We start from the raw sequence: 24,786 nt of genomic DNA, 5'->3' as shown, positions 1-24,786 counted from the left end.
TGAGGTAATGGCAGAGGGGGATTGTGGGAGTTAGGTTGGTCTCGAGCTTCTTCTCGATGCAGAGCTTTGCCAAGCGGCCGACACGGAGCTGAGGATCGGCTCCGAACCAGGTGTTAGAACAAAGGCGAGATGAACACTCCACATGGAACGTTATGGTAAGGACATAACTTCTATTTTTCCCACCTTCCAGCCCCTTGTCTCTCTCTGTCTCCTCTCTATTACTCACTCCTTACAGGGCTATTGGTATTTACTTTTTACTGTTGGTGTTTTTCCCACCATAACTTAGCTCCCTATTTGGAGGGCTCCTGACATTTGGGGCAAGAAAAACTGATGTAATGGCATCGGCTGCCTGTTTTTATACCCCTGATGTCAGTCCTGGAGCAACAGCAACTGACACAGAAATATTAAGTCTCTGGTATTCGGGCCGACTGAGGGCTACCTGCAGGCAGATAACCCAAGTGTGATGACTGCAACAGTGAATACACTCGAACATCTACATTTATGGTAAGTGTGCACAACTGTACTTTCTTCATCCTTCATAAAACTGAATTGATGTACAAGAAAAGCAACTTTGTTGGAGATACAAGAAAGAACTTAAAGCAGATTAGCAACACATGTTCTTTGATTGTACTGTCTTGATTCCTTTTTGGAATAATATTAATTCTTTTTTACAGGCATTTTTGGAGATGCACTTATTTTATCTAAATCATGAATTCCTTTTAATACCCCATTCCCACTTGTGTTATAAGAATGAAATATAACTTATTGTGGACTGTATTGACCATCTCCAGAAAAGTGATCACACAAAACTTGAAAAATTAATTTACTCTCTCATTTATAGAATTTATAAGTTTAGCAATCGAAGTAACTTATATGGAAATTATTACAATCAGATTGAGAATTAACAGTATTACCACTTGCCTCAATGTATGGACAGAATTTAAAGAACTGCTTGACAAGGAAATATAAAAAAAAAATAATTCTGGAATTGAACAGACATGCAGCAACAGGAATGACTAAAAGGCTGATGGGACACTCTTGTAAAAAGTTATTTTCTTTGTTTCTGTATTTATAAGATTAGTTTGTTCTTACCTTTAAATATGTATGTACATTTCTGATTACAAATTTTGTAGTGATTATGGTTTATGAAAATTTAATAAAAACATTTAAAAAAAAAAAAAGACACCAAATGTGGATAAATCCAAGTGTTATGGTTTATTTCTACAGTGATCTGTCCCTGGTGACCTTCTGCTATTGTAAGTATCCTTACACACAACTTTACTTTAAACATTCAAGCAACAGTTATTTAACATTAAACAAAGGAAGTCTGGACTCACCTGTCTTTGTTTTCCATACCTGCTAGAGGAACCATGGGCTGAAAGTATGATGTTAAGTTGTCTATCTCGCCTTCGTTCTTGCTGGTTGGATCGGCTCCGACTCGGCCACCTATAATAGCTCAAGAGCTGTTTACTGGCTCGAGGCTACCCCTTATCCCATAGTGCCTAGCAATAGCTATCCAGATCTCGTTTGCCGCTTCAGCTGCGAGGTGTCGTTTTTGTGGCTCAGGCTCATATAAAGTTTTTTGTATAACTTTCTTCACTAGAATTCAACCCTTTTAGTATTTTATTATCAACGATAGTCTTGTTTTTTGTTAGTTAGTTGTGTAGCATGTAGTATCCATCTTTTTTCTTGTAGAACTCGTTTAACTTAGAGAGTTCTCTCCCACCCCTCCCCCCTATCTCTTCTTGTCAGATTAGCCGTTTAAGTTAGAGGCTTTTCCTTCTCCTTTTCTCTTATAGGCTAGCCATTTAAGTTAGAGGCTTTCCTATTATCTAAAAAAAAAAAAACTTTAGCTATAGTCTTTATAGTAGTGTGTTTTTTGTAGACTGTATATTGCTTCTGGTTGTTATTGTTATAATTGTTTTTTCCTTCTACCTTCAAGGATGTCAAAGGAATCCAAGGTTTTTGGGTTCAAGAAGTGTGACTCATGCTGTCAGAAAATGTCTCTGACAGATGGGCACACTTCTTGCATCTATTGTTTAGGCGCTGTGCACCTGCAGGACTCTTGTTATATCTCCCATGCCTTTAGTCCAAGAGTCCTGCAGGAGCGTAATAATAAGCTTATTCTTAGGGGTCTTTTAAAACCCCAGGATTCACCGGCCAAGAGCTCACAGCCTGGGAACTCCCCTAAATCCACTAAGCCGTTGGCTCCAAGTTCGGAGCCATCTTCAGTTCAGGATTTACCTTCCACGTCGGTTCCGGCTGGCACCGACAAGACAATCTCCCCATCGGCTCCATCAGAGGCTTCAGAGCCATTGCGTTGCCACAAGAGGCTGAGGTCCCCTTCACTAGAATCAGTGAATTTGGCTCTTCGGTCTCATTTGCTTCAGACCGAGCAGGTCTCATTTGCTTCAGACCGAGCATAGTCACCGATCTTCTCACTCCTCTCGATCCTCTAGGCTGTCGGATCATGATGTGGAGAGAGTAGTCAGTAGGTTTCTAAGGTCATAGGCACTAGCCAAGTTGTTGTCCAGCCCTCGTCAACAAGTATCAGCTCTGTCCACTTCTCTCGAAGTTCCTCCTCCGACTCCAATTAGTTCGGAGCCAGAGTTCGTTGGGGTTCGAGTAGTGGATCCATCGGCTCCGATAACCTCCTTTGGTTCCGACGTCGGCTCTGATTCCCTCGGTGGTGCCGTCCATTGAGGGATCTGGGCGCCAGGGCTCCCTCGTCGGCTGCAAGGGGTCGAGTGGCATAGGACCCTTGTCCGATCCCGTTCTCCCTCTCTGAGCTTCGGCGCAGGTAAGCTCGGCTCCTACATCGGCCTCGGAGCAGTCTCCCTCGGTGCGGAGAAAGACTCCTATTTCTTTGGAACCGGAGCTTTCTTTGCATCTTGGCAGGGACGCCTTTGATGTCATGCGGAGTGTGCTGGCCACTGAGTTAGCTCCACTGTCAGCCCCACCGGCTCTGTCCCCTGTAATGCCTGTGCCAACCTCTGCTCCTCTTCCAGACCCCAAGCGTTAGGAACCGATGCTCCAGAACACCCCATTGGGTCTTTTCTCTTCTTCTGAGGCTTTCCCTGATCACTCAGAGGAGCCCCCTCGGAATAAGAAGTGCAAGATGAAGCACATTGACTCCTCTGTGTCTGTCACTTCTGATACAGAGTTAGATGAATCAGAAGGGTCCCCGAGATCCCCCTCTGAAGATGTTTCCTTCTTGGACATCCTGGAAATGCTCAAGCAGAGGGAGAACTGGAATCCCGTAGCCCCTTCTGAGGATGAGTCTGTATTTCTGGATGCCTTCGGTTCCCGACCTTCCACCTCCTGGGTGTCTCCGCCTTTTGATCCACTTATGACAGTGGTGGCTCGAAAGGCTTGGTCAGCTCTGGATACAGTGGAACCAACTCCGAGGAGACCTAGTAAATTTTTTACAGCACTTCAGGATAAGCAGTTCCTTTTGAAAGGTGTCCCTGTTGATGCTATGGTGGTAGCAGCAGCCACCAAAAAAGAGTTAGCGGAGACCTCTTCATCTGTCCATCCCCCTAACAAGGAGTCTAGGACGATAGACAGATATGGGAAGCGAATGTTCGCTTCAGCGATCTTTTCTATGAGGTCACTGAACTACCTGTGTCATTTTACCTGACTTCAAAGGGATCTCCTTAAAGAGCTCGGAGATACCCTCCAAGATCCAACAGCTGAGGGAGCACAAGCCAAGGTAGCTTCCCAGCTAGCGACGCTTAATTCTGTTGTTAACTCCTCCATGAGGCTCATTTCCTATGCAGCCGATGGGGCGAGTAGAGCTGCTGGTACCGGAGTGGCCCTTAGGAGACATGCCTGGATGTGGCTGTGTAACTTTGCATAACCCTTTCGAGCGTCATTCACCAACACTCCCTGTGATGATTCCTTTCTTTTTGGACCACAGGTGAAAGACACTTTGACCAGGTGTGAGCAAGACGGCAAGACTCTCTCTGCCGTGGGAGTCCATTTTTCCACTCCCTCTAGACCCTACCCCAAAGGTCAGAAGAGTGTTAAGATGTGGTTCCGTAAATCTCAGGGAGCCTTGTCTGACACATGTAGTGATTTTTCCTCCAGAGGCAGAGGGGGAAACAATAACAATAGACGCTGCCCTCATGGCAAAGGGGGTCCGCAGAACCAGGGCAACAGAGAATCCTTCTCTGATAAGCCCTTTCAGCATCCCTGAAAGGTTGCCCAGCTGCTCATCTCTGGAGGCAGTCGGGTAAAGACTTTCACTGTACCCAAAAGCCTGGCGAAGTTTAACACAAGACAGATGGGTACAGTCCGTTATATCCGGAGGTTACAAAATTCCCTTCCTTCAACCCCCTTTACAGTCAAACAATACCCTCCCAGATGTTCCACCCAATCTGAGGGAGCAAGCAGTAATAGAAGTTTCAAAACTGCTAGAAAAAAGAGCCATCCAGGAAGTCCCGGCAGACCAGCACGGATCCGGAACTTACTCAAGGTTCTTTTTAGTACCAAAAAAGACAGGGGACTGGAGACCGATTCTGCATCTCAGCAGACTGAACAGGTCTGTGCAAAGAACGAAGTTTCGGATGGTCACGCTACAGTCCATTCTACCCTTTCTGGGTCAGGACAATTGGATGTGCTCTATAGATCTTCAGGATGCGTACTACCATATAAAGATGGAAAGGCAGTCCAGGAGATATCTTCACTTCCAGCTGGGGGCCAGTCATTATCAGTTCAGAGCTCTGCCCTTTGGTCTCACCACAGCCCCCAGGGTGTTCACCAAATGTATGGCAGTGGTCATGGCTCACCTGAGGCATCAAGGATTCCAGGTATTTCCGTATCTAGACGACTGGTTTCTTACTGCTACCACCAGGCATCAACTCATACAAGCACAGGACTACACAATCTCAATCTGCTCACAGCTCAGCATCACAATAAATTTTGAAAAATCTGCCTTGTTGCCCTGTCAATCTATGACTTGTATAGGAGCAGACTTAGACACAAGGGATCTGTTTGCAAGGCTACCACCAGAAAGGGTGTCCGCAATTTGTCAGCAGGTACAGGGTCTGATGCAGAGCAAAAGGATCCAAGTCAGGTACGTCCTTCAAACTCTGGGTTCCATGGCAGCAGCCATTCTTCTAATCCCAGTGGCGTGCTTTCATATGAGGATTCTTCAGTGGCTTCTGTTTATGCAGTGGTCTTTCCAAGAGCTACCCATGACTTACAAGATCATGATCACGGACGCATGCAAAAGGCATCTTTCTTGGTGGATGGTCTCCCCACTAGTTACTCAGTGCAGACCTTTCATACAACCCCCTCCTGTAGCCTTAGTGATGACAGATGCCTCCCTGATAGGGTGGGGGGGGGCATTATCTGGGCAGGACAGTCCAAGGAACGTGGCAACCTCACGAGTACCATCTGCACATAAATGTCCTGGAAATGAGAGCCGTGCTCCTGGCGTTGCAAGCCCTTCAAGACACTCTTCCTCCTGGCACCATTGCTATTGAAATGGACATGTCAGTGGTGTGGTACATCAAAAAGCAGGGCGGAACCAGGTCCTACCCCCTGTGTCGAGAAGCACTCAGACTTTGGCATTGGGCGATTTCCTCCCAACGTTTTCTGATTGCGACGCACATCCCTGGGAGATCCAAAGTCATAGCAGACAGGCTCAGCAGAGCTATTCTAATGCCTCATGAGTGGTCTCTGAATCAGAAAATTGCGAATCTCGTTTTTCGCAAATGGGGACAGCCTTGCTGTGATCTCTTTGCCACCCCCTTCAACAGCAAATGCAGCAACTACTTCTCCCTTCTTCCACTTTTGAGTCACACACCCAGAGACGCTCTAGTCCACGATTGGCCCCAGGGACTTCTTTATGACTTTCTTCCATTCCCTCTGATACCCAAACTTATACAGTAAGCAATATCGTTGGGTTGCAAAATGATCCTCATTGCTCCCTACTGTCCTCAACAGATACGGTTTCCGTTTCTGCACCATTAACTTCTCAATCAACCCTGGACTCTAGACCCAATTCCAGACCTCCTGGTTCATCAATCAGGCGGGTTGCATCAGTCCCTATAAACTCTCCAGCTCACAGCTTGGTTGCTCCACTTCCAACATTAGCCAGGCCTCCTAGCATTTCCCCAGCAGTCCGTGACATTATCGTGTCTGCTCGCAAGTCCACAACGAGGAAAACTTATGCTAGCAAATGGAAACGTTTTTCTTGTTGGGCAAGGACTAGGAATGTGGATCCCTTTTCAGCCCCAGTCCACGAAATCTTGGTATTCCTAGCTTTACTGTTTCATTCCGGGTCTGCTGCTTCTACGATCAGGGTAAAAATGGTGGCCATTTCTAACTTTCATGTTGGTTTTTCGAACGCTAACATTATGTCTCATAAGCTATGTAAAGCTTTTTTGAGAGGGGCGACTCTTCTTAGGCCTCCAGTGAGAGATCCCCCTCCTCCTTGGGATCTTAATTTAGTCCTAACCTCCTTAATTCTGCCCCCTTTTAAACCAGCAGCTTCCTGCTCTATCAAGTTCCTATCTTGGAAGACACTCTTTCTGGTAGCTATTACTTCAGCCAGAAGTGTCTCCGAACTTCAGGCACTGTTTTCGTCCTCTTTACTTGTTTTTTCATAAGGACAGGGTTGCTCTGAGGACTAATCCCTCATTTCTCCCTAAAGTCTGCTCAGAAAGTAACTTAACCAATTTAAAGATCTTCCTGTGTTTTTCCCTAATCATACCAACAAGGCAGAATACAAACTACAACAACTGGACGTTCATAGGCAATTGCATTTTTACCTGCACAGAACTAAAGAAGTAAGGAAATTGGACCAACTATTCCTCTCTTACACCTTGGGCAAACAAGGTCTCCCAGTTTCCAAGGTAACCTTGTCCAGATGGTTGTCACACACAATTTCTTTCATTTATCAGTTAAGGAACAAAGAGTTACCTATTAAACTGAAAGGTCATTCTACTGGGGCCTTGGCCACCTCTGTAGCCTTCCAGTCCAGGTTGCCCATGGATTCTATCTGTGCAGCTGCCACGTGGGCAAACCCTCATACCTTTATTTCTCATTACAAGTTGGATGTGGTCTCCAGGAGCAGAGCCGACTTTGGGTCCACTGATCTGAAGAGTCTGTTCCACTGAGCCACCCAGGTTTTTAGGTGCTAGGGACGCTGTCCCAACCAGCAAGAATGAAGGTGAGATAGACAACTTAACATAAAGAAGTTATGTACCTACCATAACATTCCATGTTAGTTGTCTTCATCTCGCCTTCCTTCTTGCGTCCCACCCTCCATCCCCCTGTCCTAGTGGATCGAGAGGAGTTTTTTTCTGTTTCACTGGCTGTGTGTTCTCTTGTGTCCTTTTTGTCTTAAGAGAATATCACAGGTATAGTCAACTGATTCTTGACTGATTTATTATGTTATGTCTGGAGTTAGCTATTTCAAACGAGATCTGGGTGGCTATCGCTAGGCATTACGGGATAAGGGGTAGCCTCGAGCCAGTAAACAGCTCTCGAGCTATTGAAGATGGCCAAGTCGGAGCCGAGGATCCCAACCAGCAAGAAGGAAGGTGAGATGAAGACAATTAACATGGAATGTTATGGTAGGTACATAACTTCTTTTTGTCTTTCCCTCTTTTAATTTCTGCTTACAATGATTTCACATGCTTCTCATTTGGAATGATAACTTTCCATAATTGCTTGTGTTCTTGGTAATGCATTGCACCTTTTAAGAGTCTAATACACATGGTGTGAAAACATTCTCATGTTTAGTTTTACCTTGCCATTTACTATCTCCAAATTATGCACTGTCATTCTGAAAGTGCTATATTTTCAAAGAGCATAGGTTAGGTATCATTTTATGTCGTATTCATGCAGTAAAATATTTAAAGGTTTATATCCAAGCCCATCTCTAACACTATCCCTTGCATACTAGTGACACTTTAACTTAAGACTACAGTAGGCAGCCTAGAGAGTGTGGCACTAATGGTTTATGCTCTAGATGCCTCCACTTTGCAATTATGACTACAAGGGCTGTAGTGTTAAAAGTGGTGATAGCTGTTGAATGAGAATCCACATATTTAGAGTGTGAAAATGACAACATCATAGCCAGGATTGGTAAGATGATGTTGAAGAGTATAACCAGGAGTAATTATTTAAAAATTTATTTTAGTGGACATTTCCTGCAAGAACATAATATTTTCTTAAACTTTCCTAAGGGGAGGGAACTTTTTATGACAGAAGTGGAAAGACAAACTGAAGAGCGTCGACGTGAGAACGAGCGTCAGGAATTAATGCATCAAAAAAAGTTGGCTCTGGAAACAAATAAGATTGTTAAAGAACAGCAGGAAAAGGAAAGGATGTAAGTATACTCTGTAGTAAATAAATATGACGGAAAAGTTGTAATTCCTGATCAAACAAAAATAATTTGTAATAAAATATGTGTGCTTGTCTATATTTGTCTGTCTATATGTTTTGTGTGTGTATATGTCTGATTTAGACATTTATGTAATGTATGTTGATTTAAAGTGCGGTATATAACATCTTGTAGTTAAGTTTAGGGAATACATTTGGTGACACTGTACTTCATGAATCACGTGAAATTGACTCTCCCTCATATTCTACATATCCCATTTTTTCTGTGCGTTTTTATGTTAGAGGAGTTTCCCCACTGACTTCTATAGACTACACTAATTGCATAAGTTTCTTGTGAACAGGCCTGTTGACATGCTGCTCAAGTTTAACATTTAGAATGCCTAATGAATAGCTTTAAACTGTAGATGTTAAGTTGTCAATCTCGCCTTGATTCTTGCTGGATGGGTTCGGAACCGATCCTCGGCTCCGACTCGGCTTATGCCAAAGCTCAAGAGCTATTTTTACCAGCTCGAGGTAACCCTGTATCCCACAATGCTAGGCGCTAACTACCCAGATCTCGTTTGCCACTTAGCTGCAAGGTTGCGTTTTTGCTGGCTCTGGTAATTTTTTTCAAAAAGAACAGCTTTTTGGGTAAGATTTTTTTTCCCTTTTTATTTCAGGTTAGTGTTCTTTATACCCTTGTCCCCTACTTAGAGTAACCCAACTTGTATAGTCCCCTTCTGGGTCTATTTTCTACCCCCCCCCGGCCCTTCCTTTCCCTTATACATCTAGGCCTTAGGGCCAACTTAGTTTTTTGGGTAAATTAGTTAAAGTCTCTGTTACTTGTAGTTTCAGTCTTTGGTGTGGTGTTGTGACTGAACTAGGTTTTTATTTACTGTAGTGTGTGTGTGTGGTGTTTGGGTGTGTTCCGTTATGTCTAAGGAATCCAAGGTTTCAGGCTTCAAGAAGTGTGACTCGCGCTGTCAGAAAATGTCTCTGACAGACTGTCACACTTCTTGCGTGTATTGCCTAGGCCCTCTGCACCTGCAGGACTCTTGTTCCGTCTGCCATGCATTCAGTCCAATAGTCCTGCAGGAACGCAGGAACAAATTGATTTTGAGAGGCTTATTGAAGCCTGAAGGCTCCCCGGCCAAGTCTTCGTTGGGCAAGCCTTCTAAGCCCACTAAATCGTTGGCTCCGAGTTTAGAGCCTCCGACCAGCGGTGCTACTTCTGCTTTGTCATCGGCTCCGGCCGGAGCCGATGCTTCAAAATCTCAGTCGGCTCCGATAGTTTTGTCAGAGCCGACATTGACCCGTAAGCGCTCCAGGTCCCCCTCTTTGGAGTCGGTCCACTCGGCTCCGAGATCTCCTTTGCTTTCGGAGCGCAGTCACCGGTCCCATTCCTCTCGGTCTTCCAGGCTTTTGGACCATGACCTCGAGAGGGTGGTTAGAAGACTCCTTAAGTCGCAGGCACTGACCCAGATGCTTCATAGCCCTTCTCAACATACAGTGGCTATTCCCATTCCATCATCGATTCCTCCTCCGACTCTTCCCTTAAGTTCGGAGCTGGAGTTTGTGGGAGCCGGGACCGTCGACACGTCGGAGCCGATACCACCCATTTCGGCTCCGTTGTCAGCTCCAATTTCTTCTATGGTGCCATCTTTGGAGGGATCCGGATGCCGTGACTCCCTCATCGGCTCCGAGGGGGGAGTGGCATCGGACCCTTGTCCGACCCCATTCTTCCTCTCGGAGCCTCGGCGCAGGTGAGTTTGGTTCCGACATCGGCCTCAGAGCCATCCCTCTCGGTGCCGGGAGGGGTCCTTATCTCCTCGAAGTGGGGACCTTCTTCTCTGCCTGATTGGGGTGCTTTCGAGGTCATGAGGAGTGTGCTGGCCCCTGTGCCTGTTCCTCGGTTGGCTCCCTCAGCTCCTCCCACTGTAGTGCCTGCTACGGTCTCTACTCATCCTCTCGACCCTGACTGCAGAGATCCTACGCCTCAGGGGCCCCCATTGGGAGCATCCTCCTCTTCTGAGGCCTCCCCTGATCCGTCAGGGGAGCCCCCTTGGAAGAGGAAATGTAAGAGGAAGCATCTGGACTCCCCTTAGTCCGTCACGTCTGATACCGACTTGGATGAGTCGGAGGGGTCCCCAAGATCCCCCTCTGAGGATGTCTCCTTCTCTGACATCCTTGAGATCCTCAAGCAGAGGGGGAACTGGTCTACCCTCAACCCTTCCGAGGACGGGTCGGTCTACCTAGAGGCATTTAGTTCTCGCCCTTCCACCTCTTGGGTGTCTTCGCCCTTTGACCCCCTTATGGAAGTGGTGGCCAGGAAGGCTTGGACGGCCCCTGACTCTGTGGAACCAACCCCGCGGAGGCCTTCAAAATTTATCACAGCCCCTGCTGATAAACAGTTTTTGACCAAGGGAGTCCCTGTTGATGCCATGGTGGTGGCAGCAGCCACTAAGAAGGAACTGGCTGATCCTTCGGTACCTATCCTTCCTCCTAATAAGGAATCTAGGACCATGGATAGGTACGGCAAGCGGATGTTTTCTTCAGCGACCTTTACCATGCAGTCGCTGAATTACTTATGTCATTTCTCCCGTCTTCAACGAGACTTGCTCGAAGAAATGGGTGACGCACTACAGGATCCAACAGCTGCAGGGTCTCAGGACAAAATCAACTCCCAGGTGGCAATCCTAAACTCGATTGTTAACTCCTCCATGCGGCTTATTTCATATGCAGCCAATGGGGTGAGTAGGGCTGCAGGCACAGGTGTGGCCTTAAGACGGCATGCCTCGATGCGGCTTTGTAACTTTGCTGACCCCTTCAAGGCGTCCTTCACCAACTCTCCCTTTGATGGTTCAGCGTTGTTTGGACCTCAGGTGAAGGATACTTTGACCAGATGCGAACAAGACGGCAAGACTCTCTCTGCCGTGGGAGTCCATTTTTCCACCCCATCCAGACCATACCCCAAAGGTCAGAAGGGTGGAAAAATGTGGATCTGCAAACCACATGGAGTCACGCTGGATGCACAAGGCGAGTTCCCCCCTAGAGGCAGGGGGGGAACAACATTGGACGCCGCCCCAGGGGCAGAGGGGGTCCGCAGAATCAGGGTAGCAGAGTAGCTGTCTCTGGCCAACCCTTCCAGCATCCCTGAGAAGCTGCCCGACTGTCCACCTTCAGAGGCAGTCGGGGGAAGATTATCACTGTACCCAAAAGCCTGGCTTTCCCTTACCGAAGACACATGGGTACGGTCGATCATATCCGAGGGTTACAAAATTCCCTTTGTCCACCCCCCAAAACAGCCAAACAGGCCCCTTCCAGATGTTCCACCCGGTCTAAGGGAACAAGCAGTATTAGAAATCTCAAAACTGCTAAGAAAAAGGGCCATCCAGCCAGTCCCAGCAGACCAGCAAGGATCCGGAATCTACTCCAAGTTGTTTTTAGTACCAAAAAAGACAGGGGACTGGAGACCAATTTTGGATCTCAGCAGACTGAACAAGTCTATTCAAAGAACGAAGTTCCGGATGGTCACGCTACATTCCATTCTACCCTTTTTGGGTCAGGACCATTGGATGTGCTCTATAGACCTTCAGGATGCGTACTACCACATCAAAATGCACAAACACTCCAGAAGGTTTCTCCGCTTCTGGCTGGGAGCCAGTCACTACCAGTTCAGAGCCCTGCCCTTTGGTCTCACTGCAGCCCTCCGAGTGTTCACCAAATGCATGGCAGTGGTTACGGCTCATCTGAGGCGTCAAGGATTCCAGGTGTTTCCATATCTAGATGACTGGCTCCTTACCGCCGCCACCAGGCTTCAACTTATTCAATCCAGAGATTACACCATTCAGATTTGCGAAGAACTAGGTATCTCCATAAACTTCGAAAAGTCTGCCTTGTCACCTTGTCAGTCTATTACCTTCATAGGCGCCATATTAGACACAGTTGAACTCTCTGCAAAACTGACGGCTCAAAGAATCGCAGATATTCGCGAACATGTTCATATCCTGCTTCAGAACAACAAAATTCAGACCAAGTTTGTACTGAAGACTCTAGGTCTCATGGGGGCTGCCATTACGTTACTTCCCTTAGCTCGATTCCACATGCGACTCCTGCAATGGATGCTCTTCTCTCAGTGGTCCTCCAGCAGCTCCCGATGTCACACTACATTTTGGTAACCCAATCATGCAAGAAACACCTGTCTTGGTGGATGGTCTCCCTTCAAGTGTCTCAGGGCAGACCCTTCGTCCCCCCCCCCCCGCTTGCTACAGTGACAACAGATGCCTCACTGATCGGGTGGGGGGGCATTTTCAGGGCATGACGGTCCAGGGCACTTGGCAACCTTTCAAGTGCCACCTGCACATCAATGTCCTAGAGAAGAGAGCAGTTCTTTTAGCGTTGCAAGCCCTTCAGGACTCTCTTCCCATCGGGACGATTGCAGTTCAGACGGACAATATGTCCGTAGTGTGGTACATCAACAAGCAGGGCGGAACCAAGTCCTATCCCTTATGTCGAGAAGCACTCAGACTTTGGCAGTGGGCGATCTCCTCTCAACGGTTTCTGATAGCAACGCATATCCCCAGGAAGTCCAATGTCATAGCGGACAGGCTGAGCAGAGCCATTCTCATGCCACATGAGTGGTCTCTCAAACAGTCAGTAGTGGAAGAAATTTTCAAAAAATGGGGTCAGCCTTGCTGCGATCTTTTCACTACACCTCAGAACAGCAAATGCCATGAATTTTTCACTCTCTTCCCTCTTCCGGCCACCCTCCCAGAGACGCTGTAGTCCACGATTGGCCCCGGGGTCTCTTGTACGCCTTTCCTCCCTTTCCATTAATCACTCAGTTGATTCAGAAAGCTACCGCCTTGAGATCCACGATGATCCTCATTGCTCCGTACTGGCCTCGACAAATATGGTTTCCGTTCCTGCACCATTACCTCTTGGAGCAGCCCTGGCATCTGGACCCAGTTCCAGATCTCTTGACTCATCAGTCGGGCAAGCTGCACCAATCTCTCCCCTCTCTCAAACTCACAGCTTGGTTGCTTCACTTCCAACCTTAGCCAGGCTTCCCTTTATCTCCCATTCGGTATGTGACATCATTTTAGCTTCTCACAAATCTTCTACCAGGAGGATTTATGCCAGCAAATGGAAAAGCTTTTCCTTCTGGGCAAAATCTAGGAACATAGACCCATTTGTGGCTCCTATCCAATCGGTCTTAGATTTTTTCATTCGGGTTCTTCTTCCTCCACTATCAGAGTCCAGTTAGCGGCCATTTCAAATTTTCATGTTGGCCTGGCAGACTCCTCCATTATGTCTCATAAACTTTGTAATTCATTCCTCAAAGGTATCTTTTTACTCAAGCCCCCGGTTAGACATCCCCCACCTCAGTGGGATTTGAATCTAGTTTTAACCTCCTTGATTCTACCTCCCTTTGAACCAGTGGCTTCCTGTTCCTTGAAGTTACTCTCATAGAAAACTTTGTTTCTAGTAGCCATAACCTCTGCGAGGAGAGTCTCAGAACTTCATGCCGTTTGCGTTCGTCCTCCTTATCTTGTTTTCCATAAAGATAGAGTGTCCCTCAGAACAAACCCCTCCTTTTTACCCAAGATATCTTTTGAGGCAAATCTAAACCAGACTATCGATCTCCCAGTTTTCTTCCCTAATTACTCTGACAGAGTGGAACAAAAGTTGCATTTCTTGGATGTTCATCGCCAACTCCGTTACTACTTGGATAGAACCAAGAAAATTAGGAAATCTGACCAGCTCTTCCTATCTTATGCTGAAGGGAAGAAAGGCCTTCCAGTTTCCAAAGTAACCCTTTCTAGATGGTTGGCCTCTGTCATCACTTTCATCTATGAACTGAGGCGTCAAAAGCTTCCTTCAAGACCTAGAGCCCATTCAACTAGAGCCTTAGCTACGTCTATAGCCTTTCAGGACAGGTTGCCCATAGATTCAATTTGTGCGGCAGCCACATGGGCTTCTCCTCATACCTTTATTTCTCGTTACAAATTGGGCATGGCCTCCAGAAGCCGAGCTAACTTTGGATCCACAGTCCTCAAGAGGCTGTTCCAAAGAGCCACCCAGGGTTAAGGTGCTAGGGACGCGGTCCCATCCAGCAAGAATGAAGGCGAGATTGACAACTTAACATTGAGAAGATGTCCTTCATGGATGCATCTGCAGTCATAACAAGTGGGTTGTCCTGTCGTCAGGCAGCCCTGCAGTCGGCCGGATTCCAAAGTCCGGGTCCGGCTTCGGCTGATGTCGCACTCCACCCGACGTCATCTCTGTTGGTCTTCGGGTATAAAAGCATCAGCCGACGCCATTTTCCTCAGTCTTTCTTGCCGCGTGGCGCCCGAAGCAGAAGCTGTTCGCAAGTGCCGGTCGGTCGGATCCAGAGATTACTTCTACCGAATACTACTTCGAAGACTTCTAAAGCTAAGTACCCCGTTGGGGACTCTTTCTTGCCTCAGCCGATGTCAGAAAAAGTTAACAATTGTTTAACCTGTGGGAAACAAATACCTCATAAAGATTTCCACTCTTACTGTCTGCCTTGTTTAGGCCCAGCCCACGACGTAGCAGCTTGTTCGGCCTGTACCTCTTTCAACCGACGAACGCTTAGGCGTCGGGCGGAGTTTGCAGAGCAGTTTTTCGGTTCTGATTTTGCGTACATTATGCCGTCGGATCCTCCGACTACCCCCAAAAAACGCAAAGATAAAGACCGACACTCGCGGTCCGCGGTTTCGGCCGAAACCACGGTAAAGCAAACCGCGAGTGTCTCGGTTTCGGCCGAAACCGAGAAAACTGATCTAAGTACAGCTGAACCTATTCTTACAACTGAGGCCCCTGCTACTACTCTTGAATCGACCTCAGAAATTTTACCCACTATGGTGGTTGACTTATCAGACACCATCTCCTTGGATGTCTCTACCCCAGCACGTGGTGCTGCTAGGCCTCCAGCTGCCATGTCCATTAAGGCCTTCGCCAGGGCTAAAGCAGCCAAGACTACTAAAACAGTGCCTGTTAAACCCCCCTCATCCAGGCCCTCTTCTAGTTCTCAAATGCTTTCTTTGGCAGAAGATTTAATTTCTTTAATTAGAGGATCTCAATCTCACCCAGACAGGGCCTCTCAGCCCCCAGAGAAGAGACCTAGGGCAGAGCCCCCTGAGCCTGTGTCTTCTGATGATTCTGCTGATGAATCAGACATAACTGACCAGCCTGAGGCTCCCTTCTCCAATTTTGAAGATTCTGATGCTGAAGAATCCATTCCAGCTGCTTCCCCACCAGAAGAATTCTCCTTTGGGGAAACCTTGCATGCCATGCGAGAACAGTTCCAATGGCAGCAGCAGGATTTTTCAGACTCTAGAAAAAGACTTAGGACCTTTCTGCACCTCCCACAGCACAGGCCCTTAGCTATACCTCCTCTTCTCTCTGTGGTGGATGATGCTTTCAATGATGTTTGCTCCGCTCCAGATTCTTTACCCCCAGCCCCTGCCAAACCAGATAGATTTTACAGGGTGCCAGATACTCATCACCACCTTTACAAGGCCCCTCTTGCAGACCCAGAAACTATATCCCAGGGTCCCAAGGCAGCGGCCGCGACCACAGCTAAAAACCCTATCCCTTCTGAAAGGGAAGCAAGGTCATTAGACAGATGGGGTAAAAAGGTCTACACTTCAGCTACTCTCTCAGCTAGAGCTTTAAACTGTCAGTTTCACATGATACAATACCAAGAGTTTATGCTTGATCAGTTAACTAAAAAACTAACCACTGATGAATCTCTTGATAAGAAATATGTATTAGAGATGGTAAATAACATACAACAGGTTAGCAACCATTCCTTAAAATGTGGCTATGATGCACTGGAGGCTTCATTTAGATCAGCCATGACAGGCACAGTGATAAGAAGGCATGCATGGCTAAAGGAACAAGCTTTACCGGATCATGTTAAAGCTAAGTTGCTAGATGCTCCTATGGACAAGACAAGTTTGTTTGGTACACCTGCCCAGCAGGTTATGAAGAAAATGGAAGAAAAGGCAAAATCTGTTCAAACTGTTAAAGATTTCTTGCAGGTTCAGCCTCCAAGGTTTAGCAGGAACTGGCCTGCCAAAAATTGGTCCTTTCCTGACTCCACAAAATTTCAAAGGGGCAGGAATAGACGCTCCAGAGGCAGAAACCAATCCAGAGGAGGTGCCTACAGAGGACGACAGTGGCAAGGTAACAACAGAGGCACAGACACAGCCACTGCTACTACATCAGCACAACCACAGTGACTTAATCCTAAATCCGCCTACCAGGGAACAAATAGCAGCTCCTCTAGGCGGAAAGTTAACCTTATTTTCAAAGAACTGGCACTACATAACAAAAGACAAGTGGATTTTACAAACCATAGATCAAGGTTACGGTTTCACTTCCACACTTTACCAGTCAAAAGAGGAATGCCAAATCTACCTCCACATCAAAAGACAGAGGCTCTACGCCAGATAATGGAGTTAGCAAACATGAGAGCTGTGGAAAGAGTGCCAACAGCAGAACAAGGAAAGGGGTTCTACTCCAGACTATTCCTAGTTCCAAGAAAGGAAAAAGTTGGAGACCAATTCTCGACCTGTCCACCTTAAATACATACATCATTGTCCCAAAATTCAAAATGCTGACCCTACAGCAACTTCTTCCCATGCTGGGCAAGGAGTCTTGGCTGGTAACTCTAGATCTCAAGGAGGCATACCTGCACGTCCCCATTCGACCAATCTGCAGAAGATACCTCAGATTTCTTGCAGGATCAGAGCACTATCAATTCTCAGCATTGCCCTTTGGCTTATCTACTGCCCAGAGTATTCACAAAATGCCTGGCATCAGTAATCGCCCATTGCAGACTACAGGGAATTCAAATTTACCCATACCTGGACGACTGCCTGCTACAAGGGGACAACAAAAGCAAGCTGACAACAGATTTACAAAGGGTCATTTACTTGCTACAAGGGCTGGGATACACAGTCAATTTACAAAAATCAAGGCTGATACCATCCCAAACAAGGACATTCTTGGGCGTGGAATTGGACACAGTACAACAAATGGCATTCCTGACTACAGAAAAACAAAAAGAACTTCCTCTTTACTTCTTGGCACTAACAAAACTGAACAAGTTAACAGCAAGAAAAGTTCTGCAGGCCTTGGGCTTCATGGCATCATGCATAATCTTGCTCCCATTTGCCAGACTACATATGAGGAAACTACAGTGGTACCTAAAGAATTTATGGTCCCAACACAGACACAGCCTAGAAACAGAAATCCCACTAATTCCATGCTTAAAACAGGAGTTCCTATGGTGGGCTCAGGCATGCCAGTCAAACCCAGGCCTACCCTTTCGCAGATGTCAACCAAGCCAGACCATCACAACAGACGCTTCAGACCTAGGATGGGGGGCCCACATGCTGGACAAATGCGTACAAGGATTGTGGACACAGGATCAACTTCACCTGCACATCAATCTAAAAGAAATGCTGGCAGTAAAACTGGCAATCCAAAAGTTCAAACCTTTTCTCAAAGAGGGCCAGTTGATGATAAGGACAGACAACACCACAGTCATGTGGTACATCAACAAACAGGGAGGCACTCATTCATACCCCTATGCAGAATGACCTTGGAGCTGTGGACCCTGGCACTCAGCTACAACATCCAGTTACAGGCAATATTTGTACCGGGGAAAGACAATACTCTAGCAGACATATTAAGCAGAACCACTCGGATGCCCACGAATGGAAGCTGCACCGGACATCTTCAAGACCATCTCAAAGAAATGGGGAATGCCACAGATAGACCTATTCGCATCACCTCTCAATCACCAGCTCAAAAATTCTGCACAAGGACATTCCACCCACTAGCATGGAAAGTGGACTCACTCTCCTTCAACTGGAAAGGCCTAACAGCATATGCATTCCCACCTCTTCCTTTGATACACAAGGTACTACTAAAAATCAAGGAAGAACGTCCAAGGATAATCCTGATAGCTCCAAACTGGCCAAGACAACACTGGTACCCACTACTGAAGAGCATGTCTCGGAACAAAATGTGGCCAATACCTCTGATGCCTTTGATGTTAACTCAGAACAACTACAGCATCATACATCCAAACCTAAAAACGCTGCAACTGACTGCATGGAACATCACATAGCAGCAGCTATTCCAGAACTTTCCCAAAGAGTTAAAGACATTATTCTTGAAGCACGCAGACCTTCAACAAGAAGGAACTATGCTGGAAAATGGAAAAGGTTTGTCATTTGGAGTACGGAAAGAGGAAAAGATGTGTCAAACATAGATATACCTAACATTCTGGAGTATCTGGCCGAACTACTTCATTCAGGCCTGTCCTACTCCTCCATCAAGATACATGCATCAGCTATTTCAGCAGAATACAGCTTTGATCCACCTGTTTTTTCGCACCCTTTGCTCAGGCAGTTCCTCAGAGGAATCAAAAATGTAAAGCCTCCAAGGAAACCACCATTACCAGCTTGGGATTTAAACTTTGTGCTAGAAAAGTTGACACTATCACCCTTTGAACCAGCAGCAACAGCAGACCTACAACACCTGTCATGGAAAACTGCTTTCCTACTGGCAATTACTTCAGCAAGGAGGGTTTCAGAACTTCAGGCCTTAATGGCAGTGCAACCCTTCCTAATCTTCCACCAAGATAGAGTGTCCATGAGGACTAATCCTACATTTATGCCCAAGGTGGTATCCAGAGTGTCTTTAAACCAGGCAATCCACCTACCTACCTTCTTTCCCAACCCACAAAACAGAGGGGAAAGAATACTGCATACCTTGGATGTACATAGACAGCTACGCTACTACTTGGACAGAACAAAAAATAGCAGAAAGACTGACCAACTTTTTGTAGCCTATGCAACAGGAAGGGAAGGAAAAGCTATTTCCAAACAGACAATCTCCAAATGGATAGGAAATTGCATAAGATACTGTTACTCCTTCCATGGAAAACCAGTTCCACAGAACGTAAGACCTCATTCTACAAGGGCAACAGCCACTACCACAGCCTTCTTACGAGGAGTGGCAACCAAAGACATTATTGAGGCGGCTACTTGGACCTCCGTGCATACATTTGCCAAGCATTATAATTTGCCTCTATATTCCAGATCCCGAGCAGGGTTTGCCACTGCTGTACTGCAAGGGATCCTAAACACACCATAATCTACTTTTATCCTCCTCCCCTAGTTGGCTATGGTACTCTACCCACTTGTTATGACTGCAGATGCATCCATGAAGGACATAGTACAGTTTTGTACCTACCATAAATGTAGATGTCCGAACTGGATAGCATCTGCAGTCAGGATTACCCTCCCTCCATTCCCTCTGTGGTACTCCTAGGGTGTTTACCCTCCTAATAGCTAGCTGTTGGGGGGGAGTCTTTTATGGTGTATTTGTTTGTATATATGTACATATATGCTTATTGTTGTGTTTACCTCTATCTATTTGGAAACATTGGCATCTATCCAAATTTTTAGCCTGCAAGAGGGCTACTGGCATCTGGGGCAAGAAACACTGAGGAAAATGGCGTCGGCTGATGCTTTTATACCCGAAGACCAACAGAGATGACGTCAGGTGGAGTGCGACATCAGCCGAAGCCGGACCCGGACTTTGGAATCCGGCCGACTGCAGGGCTGCCTGACGACAGGACAACCCACTTGTTATGACTGCAGATGCTATCCAGTTCGGACATCTACATTTATGGTAGGTACAAAACTGTACTTTATGTACCTACCATAACGTTCCATGTTAGTTGTCTTCTTCTCTCCTTCTTTCTTGCATCCAGCCCTCCAACCCTCTAGCCTGGACAGACCGTTAGGATCCTAAGAGCCTTGCCTTTCTCCCACTATGGTCTCCAGTGGTTATCCTTTTCTTGGGATGGCTATCTACATGAGTATGCCATTCTCTCCTTTGTTCTGGGGACAAAAACTGCTATAGTTTTAGCTATCAAATGAGATCTGGGTAGTTAGCGCCTAGCATTGTGGGTTACAGGGTTACCTCGAGCCGGTAAAAATAGCTCTCGAGCTTTGGCATAAGCAGAGTCAGAGCTGAGGATCGGCTCCGAACCCATCCAGCAAGAAAGAAGGTGAGAAGAAGACAACTAACATGGAACGTTATGGTAGGTACATAACTTCTCATTATAACCTATATTTTAGTCATTATTATTATGCCTTTGTAATTGAAATTCATTTATTTGATGTATATTAGCAGTTAGTTAGGTTCTTATTTGTAAGTTTTAAAGTTTTGTTGTAATTCATAATTCATTCTTTTATCTATTTAGTTAGAATCAGCTCCATTTGATGATAATGTTGTATGTTATGTAGTCCTATCTCGCCTCCATTATTACATGTGGATCGGCTCCGACTCGGCCGCTTTTAGAAAGCCTGAAAACTTCTGATTGGCTCGTGGCTAGGAGAGATCCCATGGTGCATGAGCACATTCCCCAGATCTCGTTTGCTGCATCTTCAGTCGGAAGCTTTTTTTGGTTGGCCGTGGCTAAGTAATTCCATTTTATTATTATATTGCTTATTAGGAGTTTCTTGCGTCTAGTGAAGTTTTTCTGTCATTGTCTATTGCTGACAGTCTTATTATAATTACCGATTTGTGTCTTTAACTGGATTTGACCTGTTGCCATTTAAAATTTACTTGGGCCCGTTGGCTGTTTGTGTGTGGTATCCTGTGTATGTGTGTTTTTTGGCTAGACCATTTAACTTAGAGGTTTCTAGTTTTGTCCCTTTTTCCTTTTTTGCACTAAGTTCGTTTAAGTTAGAGAACCTAGTAACCCCCTTTATTTTTTGTGGGTGATAGGGCTTGATCTGCTTAAGTTAGAGGATCTAGTTCCTTTCTTGTTGTGTGAGGGTGTTGGTTTTCTCTTCTGCCATTATGTCTAAGGAACCTAAGGAACACAGTCAGGTTTTAAAAAAATGTGTTAAATGTTCGGAAAAAATGTCCATCACCGATGGACATAGCATCTGTGTGTACTGCTTAGGGACTATACATCTACAAGACACTTGCCTCCTTTGTCATTCTTTTAGCCATAGAGTACTCCAGGAATGGAAGAATAAGCTGATTTTGAAAGGCATGTTAAAGCCTTCCTTCAAGGAAGACCTAGGCAGTTCTTCCTGCTCTGCTAGGTCACATTCATCTAGGAAGCATAAGGGCAAGACCTGTAAATGGCCTTCTCCGGCCTCAACTTCTGCCTCTGAGCCTCCACAGAAGTTACCAAAATCAGAGTTGGTCTCTGTGTCTTCGGCTCCACAGTCATCGGGGCCAATTGAGATTTTGGAAATAGACCCTGCAGTATCGACACCAAGTGTTTCGGTGCCGATCACTAGCAGTCCTCTTCAGAGCCGGTCATCAGACATTCCACCAGTCTCCCCTACTCTAAAAGTGCCTATATTGCAGAGAACAAGGTCTCCCACACTGTCCTCCAGGAGCCTATCTAAAGAAGACATCGAGAGAGTGGTGCTTAGAATCCTCAAGTCGTCAGCCTTGCCAAAATTTTTTGTCGGCTCCAACCCATTTGGTCTCGGAGCCGACGCCTGCCACCAATCCTGCTCTCTTTTCTCCTCCAACCCAGATTGGGCCTTTGGAGCCGATATTGCCTATACCGACTATATTGGTGCCCTCGGCTCCAGCACCCCATGTGGTTGTCTCGGAGACGAGTTCTGCTCCGACACTCTTGGTGCCGTCCGAAGTGTCTAGGGTCCGAAGCTCTTTGGTCGGCCCCAAGGGGGATACTTGGAACCGAACTTCTTCGGTGCTGAGCCTCCCTCTTGGTGCATCAGCCCAAGTGAGCTCGGACCCTACATCATTCTCAGAGCTGATCTCTTTGGAGCCATCGGCACCCACGCTCTCTTTGGAGCCGGGGTGTCATTCGGAGCTGGAGGAATCGGTCTTCGTGAGGATGAGGAGCATGTTGGATAGTTCATCCACCCCATGTAGAAGTACTGATGCTTTACTCCCTCAAGCGCTGACTACAGTCTTAGCATCCTCTCTCCCCTGGAATGGCAGAGACCTACAGCCTCAGGGCCCCCATTTGGGTGGCCCCCGATCTTCCGAAACCTCCCCAGAGGACCCCGCTGAGGAGTCTTCTCGGAAGAAATCATGTAAGAGGAAGCATGTAGACTCCCCTGATGAGTCTCTCACATCTAACACTGACCTCGATGAGTCGGAGGGGACCCTTAAGTCATCCTCTGAAGATGTCTCCTTTGCAGACATTTTGGAGACCCTCAGGCAGAAAGGCGGCTGGCCCACCACTACTCCATCTGATGAAGAGTCAGTGTACCTGAAGGCTTTTTGGCCTCAACCCTCAGCTTCATGGGTGTCTCCTCCATTTGATGAATTACTGGATCTTGTGAGTCAGAAAGCATGGCAGACTCCTGATGCCGTGGAACCGGTCCCCAGGAGGCCGAATAAATTTCTTTCCACCCCTAAAGACAAAGAATTTTTATCTAAGGGTTTACCTGTTAATGCCATAGTGGTGGCGGCAGCCACTAAGAAGGAGCTAGCAGAGACTTCTTCTTCTATCCATCCACCCAATAAGGAATCCCAAACAAAGGATAGGTACGGGAAGCATATCTTCTCTTCAGCGGCTTTTACACTCCGATCGCTGAACTATCACATTTTACGAAACTTCAGAGAGATTTCCTAAAGGAGTTAGGAGATGCTCTTCAGGTTACCTCTACTGAAGCAGTCCCTTCTACAGTGTCTACTCATTTGGCGACTCTCACATCCATTGTTAACTCCTCCATGCGGTTGATCTCATACACAACTGATGGTGCGAGTAGGGTGGTGGATTCAGGAGTCTCCTTAAGGGGGGGTGCAGGGGGGCATAACCCCCCTTCTAGCAGCATTAAGGTACTTTTTTTGTTTTTTATGTTCTACTTGCATGGTCGACATTTCAAATGTTGATCATATGGTCTTGGCAATATGAAATTCGACTTTGTGAAATGTCGACCATATCAAGTAGACGTGTGTGTGTGTGTGTGTGTGTGTGTGTGTGTGTGTGTGTATATATATATATATATATATATATATATATATATATATATATATATACACACACACACACACATATATAGGTTCATAGGTAGGTACTAGGCTATCGGCCCAAGGGCCTACATAAGCCTAGCAGCAAGGTTCCATAGCTGACGCCACCCAAGAAAGTTATTTTCCTGTGCCACTATCCAGCAGAGACACAGAAGTGATCCCCAGGGTGTATTTCCCATTTCCCATCCACTCATCAAGATTTTTCTTGAAGAGTGCTAATAAAGAACTTTGCTTGACATAGATGGGTAGCTTGTTCCAGAGTATAGGAAGTCTCTGGGACAGGAATCTATCCCTCAAGTGTGTCCTGTTTATTGTGGTGACAAGCGTGTAGCTTGGAGGGATTGGGATCTCTTTAGGTGTAGCATGTCCCAACAGCTCTGGGTTTGACATAGCTTTATATGTTAGGCAGAGATCACCTCAGAGTAGGTGATATGCTACGGAGTAAAGCTGGAGTTTTTTGAGGCGGTCAGTGTAGGGTATTTTGTTTGAGGCCAGTAATCCTCTTTGTGAGGTACTTCTGTGGCCTTTCAAGCTACTGCAGATGTCTTGTGAGGTACATTCCAAAAGGGTGTTGTACTCTATAATGGGTCTAATGAGTGATGAGTAGAGGGTAACAATGACCTCTTTTTTCCTGGATGAGAACCCTTTTATGATGAGGTGTGCCACGTAGAAGGACTTCCTGACTACTGTGGCGATGTGTGTATGTATATATATATATATATATATATATATATAATGTATACACACAAACACACACATTATGATATAATGGAGGTGGAAGTTCATTCATTTCATAAAAGAAGCTGTAGATGAAACCAGAGAGAACTTAAGAATGTGTTTGTGTTCTGACGTGAGAAAGTTTGACTCTGTGCTATTAACATTGAAAGCTAAAGTGAATTCAAGCCACAGAATGTACATTAAATGGGGAAAAAGTGAGAAATGGTGATGTTCATCATATTGGTGATGATCATTATATTGATTACTGCTGCAGTAACCTTAGCAACATGGGTTATATGCTGCCATGGATATAATAGCTGGCCAGCTTCTAAAGATTCAGGGCACCTTCCACACACACAAATTGTTTTCCAGCTCAAGCTGAGCTGACTAAAAGAGAAGATTGGTTGCCAAGATCTTCAGAGCATTACTGCTGCTGAACAAGAATCTCCTCTGTGGCTTTTGAAGATCGATGGTTGGCATGTGCTGTTCCTTTGCTAGGCAGGTAAGTTCCCTTTGGGTGATGAAACATCCATTCAATACTTATTTATTATCCATACCTTCCTATTCAGGAAAGTTATTTTAAAGCTAGGAGTTTGTGTTTCAATGGACTGTCATGCGACTGTGCTGTCCATTTAAATGAGTGTG

At 46.1% G+C, this 24,786-nt stretch overlaps 1 protein-coding gene across 2 annotated transcripts in view; it reads left to right on the top strand.

The window, feature by feature from the left end:
• Positions 1 to 24,786, top strand: part of USH1C (USH1 protein network component harmonin) — a 3,114,702-nt gene that overhangs the window by 1,620,180 nt on the left and 1,469,736 nt on the right. For both annotated transcript variants that reach the window (XM_044082874.1, XM_044082873.1), the window contains exon 12: positions 8,202 to 8,344. In XM_044082874.1, coding sequence (XP_043938809.1) covers positions 8,202 to 8,344 — 143 coding nt within the window. The remainder of the gene's footprint in view (positions 1 to 8,201; positions 8,345 to 24,786) is intronic.

The sequence above is a fragment of the Protopterus annectens genome, chromosome 9.part0, assembly GCF_019279795.1.
Source record: "Protopterus annectens isolate FY-2018-M chromosome 9.part0, PAN1.0, whole genome shotgun sequence".
NCBI lineage: Eukaryota > Metazoa > Chordata > Ceratodontiformes > Protopteridae > Protopterus > Protopterus annectens.
The sequence above is the reverse complement of the archived record's forward strand: the minus strand, read 5'-3'. Positions and strand labels throughout refer to the sequence as shown.